Source organism: Urocitellus parryii, chromosome 8 (genome assembly GCF_045843805.1).
Source record: "Urocitellus parryii isolate mUroPar1 chromosome 8, mUroPar1.hap1, whole genome shotgun sequence".
NCBI lineage: Eukaryota > Metazoa > Chordata > Mammalia > Rodentia > Sciuridae > Urocitellus > Urocitellus parryii.
Window position 1 is genome coordinate 45,820,569 of NC_135538.1, and position 11,320 is coordinate 45,831,888.

Sequence of the window (11,320 nt, forward strand, 5' to 3'; positions counted from 1 at the left end):
TTGTCCAACTTCAAACCAATTTCCTAAGCACTAGTCTATTCTATCTATATATATCTATCTATATCTATATCTATCTATATCTATCTATCTATATATATATATATATATATATATATATATATATATATATACCAAATGGATTCGAACTAAATAGACCTTAATGTCAAGCAAAGAAAAAATTTGTCCTTAATAGAAATTAAGAAAGCAGAATATTCTGAGTATGGGAGACTATATATATATTGTTTTTACTTATAGTTGGACACAATGCCTTTAATTTATTTTTATATGTGCTGAGGATCAAACCCAGGGCCATGCATGGTCTAGGCAAGTGCTCTACTGCTGAGCCAAACCCCAGGCCCTATGCTACCTTTTGATGTACTGGTTTTCAAAATAAAAATCTAAGGACATTTCTTGAAATAAAAAAAGAAAAAGAGAAATTACGTGGTTAAGAATAATTACATCAAAACTTTTACCATTTTCAAGACACACAAGATACATCTTGTTATTTCTTCCAATACACTTAGTTTATAAAAGAAAAATTTTCCTTTTCCTCATGATATTAAAAATACCAAAAAAATGTAATAGTCATGCCATAAAAAGCAAATGGCATATCAGTAAAGCAGAAAAAAAATTCAAATTGTTAATGCTTTGCCCTTGGGCACATCTATTACTCTAAGATATCAAATAAATTGCCAGAAGTCACCAAATGTTGCTATATCAACCTAAGTACTAGAGCCTGACCAAGTCACAATGGACAGGGTTAATGATTCATCCCTAATCTTAAAGGCTCCTTCCAGGATTAATTTACTTTCGGTGCAGCCAGCCTGCCCACCCCTTGCAGATCCTGTCCAGAGGATTTCTCTGCATTGCTTTGCCCCTTTTCACATATCTTTCTAGTTCAAACACTATCTGATCTCTACTCTACTTACACAATTTGGAAGGAATCAAATTCAGTAAAAATCAGGCTAAACGGAGTCAACTGTGAAATAACTCTGACTAGGTTAGAAGGAGAGGACCAATTTTATCTTTTTAATCTGTGATTTTATTTCTTCTGCCCAGGCCACAATACTGTTAACATTAGTTGAAATAACTTAAATTAGCATTAATTGATAATCTATCATTATCGGGCAACAGAAAGAATGTAAACCTGAATGAGACAAAGTCCCAGTCCTTGAAATACTTATTATCTGCTTAGAGGTTGAGATAAGTTAATGTCGCATTAAAATAGATACCAAAAAAAAAAAAAAAAGCAAAAGCAAAAAATCTGCAATGAGGACGCAAAGAGCCTACAATAAATCAATAGATTAAGAAAACATTCGAAAAAGAGAGTTCATGAGGCATTCATTTAAATGGGTAAGATTTCAACATACACATAGGAGAAAGGGCCTTCTGAGTAAGAGAACAGTTGGAGTGAAGCAAAGGGTAGTGGGGTGGGTGGGTAAGAATCAAGTGAGAACAGAGGCCAGATGCTGAAAACTGAGAAGTAAACGATAAAACAGGAAAATGGGTTGGAACTAAATAGTCCTTGAATGTCAAGCGAAGAAAAATTTGTCCTTAATATAAATGAAGAAAGCAGAATATTCTGAGTATGAGTGATATAATTGAATCTGAACTTTAGAAAGTCAGTTTGGAGAAATTGAAAGACAGAGTCATAGTCAGGATATAAAAGTGGGACTGAGGAGACACAAATTCAAGAGAATTTGAAAAGTTTGGAGAAATTGAAAGACAGAGTCATAGTCAGGATATAAAAGTGGGACTGAGGAGACACAAATTCAAGAGAATTTGAAAAGTAGGACTTATTTCTTGTCAAATAATTGGAGCTAAGCTAGCCAGTCAGGCAGCCACTAAACACTTGTGGTTACTGAGCTCTTGAAATGCAGCCAAGTTTGAACCGAGGTGTACTAGTAGTGTAAAATATATACCAGATTTCAAAAACTCAGCATGAAACAAATGTAAAATATCTCCTTAGTTATGATTACATGGTAAAATGATAACATTGTGGATATATAGGTTAAATAAAACTTCAATGAAATTAATTTCATCTGTTCCTTCTTACTTTTTTTAAGGTGGCTACTAGCAACATTTCAATTAGATATATGAAGTCTCATTATACTTCTGTGGCTCAGCAGCAGACTAGAATCACATAACTAGATGTTGTAACAGGAGACAGTGGACAAGCGAAAAGTGATAGAAGGGGAATTGGGTAGTGCTGTGACAGGACAGAGGGAAAGTTTCTGTATTTACTTATTTTAAGAGGGCATTAGCAATATATGATTACACGACCTGTGTAAGCCTACATCATGTACAACCAGACAAATGAGAAGTTATACTGCATTTATATATGATGTGTCAAAATGTATTCTACTGTCATGTATAACTAATTAAAACAAATGAAAAAAAGTCATGTAATTTTTTTTTTTTAAAAAAGAAGGCATTAGCAACAAGGACAAAGACTAGGCAAGAGTCAAGGTTAAGATGAGTAGGAGTGAAAATGAGCCATTGGATTTTTGTTCTGGTAAAATGGACTAGGACAGAGGAATATGACCAGTAGTAAGACAAGTGAGACGATATTCTTTCAAGAAATAATAAAGAAAAAAAGTAATAGAGAAATGGCAAAGGGTATAGAAGTTCTGAGATGATTTTTTTCCAGGGTAAAAAGATCTCTATATGCTTACATTTACAAGAAAGGATAAAATGGAAAACACAGTGAACAGAGGGAATAACCAAAGAACAAGAACCTGCAACTAGGATTTTACAGTAAAAGCCACAAAAGAAATAAAAAACTAAAGATACAAAGAGGAAGAATAGGTGACACTTTATGTTTGTTTTTACATTAAGAGATGACCAAAGAGGCCATTTGTGCATGTCATTTATCTTGAAGGAGAAAGGAGATATTAAGAAATTTTGGTCTGGAAAGAAAGCTGGAGGAAGAGTATTACCTACACTGAAGGATGTTGTTTCTACTGATAGCTCTTCACCCCCTGGTTTTGACCTTGTATCTTTGGGAGCCTGAGGATTCCGTTTAGTCACTATATTGAGTCATACATAACTCTTTAGTGACACTGGTTCTTTCAGTAAAGGCATAAATATTATGAAAATGATTCATTTAACTTTTTTTAGAAGAATTAATAATATATTATGATTTTTATTATAATATTATTTCTAAATGTTATAAATCTACTTTTCTGTGTTAGAGTTGGTAAAAGTCTGCTTTATTAAAAAGTAAATACCTGGTTCTACCACTGGTAAAGACAATATTTATTTTACATCTTCATGTAAAAGGGAAGAATCTATAGTTCACCTATGTATCTTACTTTGAATGGCCTCTTGTTCCAAGCCGCCGTGTGGTTAGGAGGGGAAATTTCTGGCGAATTGTCTAAAAGGGTAGAAAAGTACTTTAGTTTTTAAAAAGTTTGGGGTTTCTAATGCAAGCCACTCATAACCAATTAATTCAAGGAAGTAAATGCTGAACCCCAAGGGAGCTACAAGTTAATATATACTCTGGAAAAAGTAATATACATATTAATATACATCAATACATCAGAACAAGAAGATATTTTTTTAATTAAAGTATTCTCTTGCCCTTGTGTCAATTGCCAGCGCAGATCCTCCCAGTACCTAGTTTTGCTTGAACTTACTACCAAAGTAATTATTACTTTCTTTGTACACAGAGCAGGATGGTTTGGGCTTCTTTATAATAATTCTATCATCTAGGGAATTACCCACAATTAAATATCCATCCCAACACTGAAGAGACACCTGGATCTTATGAGATATGTCTATGAAGTTCAGAGGGCTCCATGCCAAACTTTGTTATGTGTTAATTTCTTTGTTATGTATTAATTATGTATTCAGTTTTTATCAGATTCTCAGGGTGTGCCATGACCCTAGGTTAAGAATTATTGCTATAAGGCAGAATTACAAAATGGTAATGCTAACATGGATACTGGAAGTGGTCTTCCCAGTAACCTCCCCATTTTATAGGCTGAGTGAACTACATTTGCAAGGGCTTTGCAGAAAGTTTCACAAGTTAGTCACCCTATTGGCCAGAACCTAGGCCACTATAGTACCATATGCCATATCATACTTCTTCCATAAACAGATGGATTTTCAAAAAAAAAATAATTTAATTATTTTTTTTTTAAACTGAGGAGCTAGACCAGAATATTCATTACTTTCTGGACAATGAGTCCCTCTACAGGTTAGAATTTGGATTTCACTCTGTATTAAATATATAAGATCCGAAACCCAAAGCTCTTACAGTTTTTCTGTGATAGCTTAGTTCTCAGGAAACATCAAGATAAGGATCTCAAAGAACAATTCTTTCCCAAAAGAATGTTTCCTGATTCTCAAAATGATATCAACACATGTAAGTATAGTAATGTCAGTTCCATAGGTTCCTATTGAAACCATACAGAGTAGGCAAAAAGGAATGCTTTTAAATCAGAGAAATTTAACCAATCCCATCATAAAATCTTCACGTACCGGGTATACACATACTTCAAGTGAAATCAAGAGTTAGAAAAACTATTTAGGTATTGGAATAAAATTATATTAAAAACTCATACTTAAACAACCTAAATAATAAAGACAACTGCTAATTGCATCAACATCTCCATTTAATTTTGTTCCTCCATACTAGCCATATCACACTCTTTGATGCATACTTCTTTGAAGGAAAATGCTACTGTTAAACAGAGCTTACTTGAAGTTTACATTAGATCTTTTGACAGCCAGGGTTCTAATACTCAAAATCAAGGTTTTACTATATAGCAGTTCCAAACACAGTCCTTAAGAGATTTCAATTATGGTTGTAAAGTAAATGTCTTAACATTTTCTAAAGGAACTTCCTAAGATAAATTTGTTCCCATATTGCCTATCAAACACAACGTTAGTTGTAAGGTAGTATAATCAACATATGCCATTTACCTTTCCAAAGGTGGCAGCGCAAGCTGGCTCTAATTTCTCTTTCCTGCAGAAATCTAAATAATGTGCATATAGGATACACCGAGGTAAGCAAACTCCTTCACACACAATGTAATTCTCTTCAAGCCTAAGGAAAAAGTAAAAGAATTAGGTCTACCTTTCTTTCTTTCTTTTTTTCCTAGCTTTTCTTTATTACTCCTTTTCTTTTTCCTTTCTCAATGACTTACTCCTTATTTTGAAAACAGACTATACACATGAGTTAATGAGTAAATTTCCTTTATTTTGGATATTATTAAAAATCAGATCAGGGTGAATATAATTAACAATAATGCACTATCTATCTCAGAATAGTTGTAAGAGAGGAATTTGAATGTACTCATCGAAAAAAATGATAAAATATTAAGGTGATGAATATGTTAATTATCCTGAGTTATCACTACCATATGTACACACAAATCAAATCATCATATTATACCTCATAAATATGTACAATTATTATGTATAAACAAAAATTTTAATAGAGATTACCCTGCATGAGCCTGACCAATATAGTAAGCTCTAAAAAGAAGGCCTAGAGGTCAGAGATAGAAGACATAAAAATTCCAAAGTAGTAGCAAACTCCTGAAGATCTTGAAGAAGCATATTGCTATATTTTGAAGAAGGCCACCTCTCAGAGAGTGATAGTAGTTAAAGTGCTATTCTTTTAAAAAAAACCTGAGTTACTGATATTTTTATAATTTTCATTTAAAGTTATAGATTATCTTGGTAGTATTAGAACTGGAAATCAGTGAAAAATCTGACTAATTTCAATTTTCACTATTAATTAGATTTTTTATTTTATGTGTGCAAATTAATTTGTTTTGAAACACTGCATCTTGGTTAATAACACTTTAAAGAATAACTAGCAATGATATGAGCTGAGGACTTCAGTTCAATAGGAGCAAGGAATAGATGCTCTGAAAAAACAGTGAGATTTGAAGAAAACCCAGAGCCTCAGATGAGATTTCAGCAAGTGACTTCTTGATTTTAGCCTGGTGAGACAACAAACTGAGTAGCAAGATAACCCATCCTAGACTTCTAATCCACAGAAACTGTGAGATAATAAATTTGTGTGGCTTTAAGGCCAAAAAAAAAAAAAAACCACCCAACAATCAGATCACAAAGATTAATATTAGAAGAGCAAGAACCCCAGTGAACATCTGCTAGTGCAATTAAAATATCACGGCTAATGTATAATCACCCCTACCTAGTCCACATTGCAAATATTAGGTCTTACTTCTATACAAATCCCCTCTCTGTTCATCATGATTTACTCTTTGATATACAAATACCAGTGGCGAAATTGAAGATGACAGGTTTTTAAAAGAACATTCTCAACATGAAAGGGCTGCCAGACTTCAGGTTGGCAAATGCTTCTACTCCCTTACTTTCATTCACAAACTACTTCTGAATCCTGAACAGCCAGGGAAAGATTAGTGATGCAGTTGCTGGTGAAATTCATATGGGTAAATTCAATTCCCTTAAGTCAGAAATAATACTGATCTATTCCATCCTTATACTTTTTAAATGTAACTAATACTATGATTATCTAAAACTCCAAGTGTATTTGAAATATAACATAATTCTCAGTGGATATCTCTAAACATAACATACATTACTTAAAATCTTATTATACATATAATTTATATATATATAATTTATATATATAATTTATTTGTAATTCCCTTTGACTTGCAATTAACTGCATATTTAAATAAATGAAATATGAATATATTGTGTTATGACTACCTGAACAGCAATCTAAAAATTAGAACTTTTAGAGTCTATTCCAAGTTTTTCTAAAACTTCAATAGGTGATTTGGGGTTAAATTTACTAATGCCAAATTTATGTATAGCAAAAGCACAATTATTTATAATACAATAACAATGAAATATTGAGCATGCATTGAGATTAATATTGGGGATGAAATCCTTCAAGTTTTCTGATTTAACATATTTAAAATATTTAAATAATTCTAACTTAAACATTTTACAAAAAGTTCAAGGAGGTATTCCCTGAGCAGATAAAGTATCAGAAACCAATTTTTCTGTGAAGAATAAAAGAAGGAGAAGAAGGAGGAGGAGGAGAAGGAGGAGGAGGAGGAGGAGAAGGAGGAGGAGGAGGATCAAAAACTGCAAAACTAAAATGCAGTGTTTCAAAACAAATTAATTTGCACACATAAAATCAAATATCTAATTAACAGTGAAAATTGAAGTTAGTCAGGTTTTTCACTGATTTTCAGTTCTAATGCTACCAAGATAATCTATAACCTTAAATGAAAATTCTAAAAATATCAGTAACTCAGGGTTTTTTTTTTAAAGAATAACACGTTTTAGAATAGTTGAAAATTCAAATAAAAGGACAGTGCTTTACACTTTTGAAAATATGCATATTGTTATGAGAACTATTCAGCTACTTGAAATTATATCTAATAACATATATATTATGACCACTTTCCATCTATTTTGATATTGTTGTAAGCATTATTTTGTCTTCAAAATACAGATTAATCCTAGACATTAGTACAATAGTAATTTTGGGTAAGTTTAAACATGTTTTTTTAATCACTCAATATGAACTGAAAAAATGAGAGTAATCATCAAAACACCTCCATAATATATCTGAAATCAAAACACTTTTGCCCCAATCATCCCAAATAACTGAAATAACTGTGAAAATAACTGTGTCTAATATATTCTAGATAATTAGCTCGATTGTTTGCAGTTCTAGTATATTCTTAACTAGAAACCATGATATCAATTCCAGTAGTTAAAATATAACTTTAGAGGAATATTTGGTCTATATTTCAAATGTTTAAAAGGGTACACACAAATAATCACAGAAATTACAAATTGTAATTTAATATTTAAATAAATAAAAATACAAATTGCTAGTATTTTAGATTCTATTTTTTTTCCGCTGTGTATTTCTAAGGCTTAGATTTTATATATATACATACATACATGTATGTATATATATACACATACATATACACACACAGAGAGGGGGGGTTATATAACTAATCAGTAAAAAAGTAATATCTATACTTTTTTTTTACTTGAAATTTGGGAGATAATTTATACCTCTATTTTTTATACTATGCAAATAAGTACAATATTCATTTTTACTTTAGAGCTCTTCTTTTCAGGAAAATGTTCTCTATATGTAGAAAGCCTACTGATAAACTCCTGATTTTAAAAGATTTTGCACAAAATCCAACTTGTGATTTTTCACTATAATAAATCACATATGACAGGTACTATAAAAAATAGTTGAATATTTGTTTAAGTTAATAGTAATATCTTACCTGATTTTTCAGTCTTCTACTTCAAACACATTTTGTCTATCTTAGGGCCAATACTATTCATTTGGACAACATTAAAATCCTTCTATGTTTTAAGCTGTTTTTTAAGGATCATGTTTTATAAATTAAAAAAGAAAAACTGCCAAATAACAAATATATGAGGACTAAATAGATTGCATTTAAGTACATAAGTCATAAAAACCTTCATGGTTGCTTACATTTGAAGAAATGTATCATTTTAGTCCATAATATGGAGCAGCTGATGTTTCATCTGTACTAGAATTTGTCTCCATGTTAAATGGTCAGTGAAAAAAAAAAACTGATAAATTCCTATTCCGTCTTTTAAATTTGCCTACTCAAAGTTTCAGAGAGAAACAAATTGTGAAAACAACTTCAACAGGTGCATAAGTATACTCCTTGGGCCAGTCTTACCACTGCAGCGTGAGCTGAGTCTGCTTCTTTTTATCCTTCATAATCTGCGTGATGGTTTTCTTCTGAGAGATGTGTTGATCGGTTGCTTTTGTTTTGCTGTCGTGGTTATCTGCATCCTCTTCTTCGGAAGAAAAGTTACCGTTGCTTAATTGCATTTCTGATTGCAAGTTTAAGGAATGATAAAGGAGAGGAAAGGGATATACAATCAATTAAATTGCCTCTCAACGTTTGCCTCCAATGGGGTGCCCTATAGGAAGGACACAGGAGTTATGCAAAAATCCCTTAGAATTAACAATCTCTAGTGGACATTTTCCCTGGGGAAATATGATTTGGACAGAACATTATATGTGTATGCATTTTGAGGCGTGTTTATGTTTGTTATTGGATGTCCTCGTACCAATCTCAGTGCGGGAGAAGACCGAGCACTCACCTGATTTAATTCCCCCCAGCAGCTCCGGGTCTTCCCCTTTCTCCAGGCTGCCCAGCTCGCCCCGGGGCTGCGCTTCAGCCACCAGGTAGGCTCTTTCCTCGGGGTAGACGAGCAAGTCCTTGTCCAGGAGCTGCACACAACACTCCTCCTGGATCTCGGGGGAGAGTTGGGGCGAAGGTTGAGCTTGCAGGAAGGCGCCCTCCAGCTCCCGGACCTTTGCCATGCTCCTGGCCGCGACACCTCGGCACCCTCAGCTGGGCCAGCTCCCCAGCTGAGCCCCAAGCCCGGGGCGGGGCGGGGCGGGGCGGGGCTGGGGACCCGGGCCACCCGGGCGGGGGAGGAGGCCGCAAGCTCCCCAGTCCCTGCACGTCGGAGCCGGACCCCGCGGTGCACTGGTACCGTTCAGACAGCCCCTGGGCGGAGGCGGGTCGAGGCGGGACTGGCTTCCTCCACCTGCCTGCTGTCCCGGCAGATGCTTCCCTAAGAACTCACTTCCTCACCTGAGCCCGTCACGCCCTGAACTAGGGAGTCCCATTCCCCGCCCTACTTCCCCCTTCTCCTTCCCTTTCCCTCATTTTGTGCTGACTCTGGGGACGTGTTTCACAACCCAAACTTCCAGAAAGAGCCCAGAAAGTTTCACTCCTCTTAGTGGGAGCTTCAACAGTCCCCACCCTTACTTTCAGGAGACCTAAACCTGGCACCCTGCCAAGCGGCCTTCACTGTGCAGACCTAGAGTACGTATGCATCTTTGCACAGCTTGCATCCGGTGTATTTGTTCCCGGAATAATCTTAGGCGTCTGTAAGGACTTCAGTGATTTAAATCACAGCCCATCTGCCCGCGGATGCACAGGAGCTCCAACTTCTGGGCCTCATAGCCTTCTGAGGTGTGGCCCTGAGCTTGGAGGAAAAGGTACATCTGTTCCCACTTACAGTATTATGTAATTTAAACTCGTCCCTGACGATTGATTTCTCATTCTCAGGCTTAGGGGTAGTGCAACCGACATTTGTTTAAGTGAAAAATGAAATCGCAATAATTTTCTACTTCAAAGTGACAAGAATTAGGTGTGGTGGGTTAAAAACTTGTGTTCCATTTAAGCATAAGAATTCCACTGGTGGAGACTTGAGGTCCTGTTTCCAGATTACCCCCCAATCTTCCCTTCCTTCCATCCTCTGTTCTTTTGACAAATACACCCTGTCCCTAGTGATCTCTAGGAAAAGCACGGATCCTTCTTTGAATCACATTGCCTCATCACCCCTAACCTGTTTTCTTCTTCTGGAATGTGAGGGAAATCACCATTGAACTTTAATATTAATTGATCATATTGAAATTGAGCATAGAAAAAAATGAGACCCAAGGTGGTGGGTGACTGAAGGTACAATCATGGGGAGGAGTAATACAGTCTAAGAGCATTGCTTTAACAAAACAGCTAAAATTTATGGCTAAATTTGAACCTCCAAATTTAGCATCACCTGTTGGGAAAGGCATCAATACTCTTTCAGAGACTTTCTCCTTACCTGGTATGTTTGGCTGCTGGGTTTGGTAGGGGCCACCCACTCACCAACACACCAAAAGCCCTAAGTTTATTCCTTCCCTAGGACACCCTTGTATACCAGTTTCCATTCCCTGAAAGGCCCAGAGCTTGTTCAGTGCTAAAATTTAGAATGTTCCCCCTTTACAAAGACTCCTTCAGCCTCATTCTGTAAAGGAAGTCCTAGTGATTAACTTTGGGTACAGAAAAAGACTCTAACCACTTATATCACATAACCAGGAGAAAAATATTCAGGAAATGTATTGGAATTTCTATTTTTTAAGTTTTAAAAAATATTGTGTGTGTGTGTGTGTAAGTTACACAGACAGTAGGTGAATATCTAGCAATTATCCAATTGAAGTGATCAATGAAAACACAAACCAAGATCATTTAAAATCCTAGGTAAACATTTGTGTCTTAATTTTAAGTGAACTATCTACCTAAAATGTTACCATGAAACTTTTTTGTTCCTCTCTTCAAAAATAGGAAATCTGATTAGACATATAATAAGGGATTGAATCAGTAATCAATAAACTTCCAACATTAAAAAGCCCAGGACAAGAAGCCTTCAATGGTGACTTATACCGAAAGTTTAATGAATTAATGCCAACTTTCCCAAACTGATGGGATGCAGTGAAAGCAATGTTCAGGGGAGGGAA

General features: G+C 35.1%; 1 protein-coding gene across 1 annotated transcript in view; it reads right to left on the reverse strand.

Moving 5' to 3' along the window:
* Positions 1 to 9,355, reverse strand: part of Rfx6 (regulatory factor X6) — a 50,597-nt gene extending 41,242 nt beyond the window's left edge. The window contains exons 1-4 of the mRNA XM_026394092.2: positions 9,133 to 9,355; positions 8,703 to 8,859; positions 4,930 to 5,053; positions 3,315 to 3,376 (exon numbers count right to left, since the gene is read on the reverse strand). Of these exons, the coding sequence (XP_026249877.2) occupies positions 3,315 to 3,376; positions 4,930 to 5,053; positions 8,703 to 8,859; positions 9,133 to 9,355 (566 nt within the window). The remainder of the gene's footprint in view (positions 1 to 3,314; positions 3,377 to 4,929; positions 5,054 to 8,702; positions 8,860 to 9,132) is intronic.
* Positions 9,356 to 11,320: the final 1,965 nt, after the last annotated feature.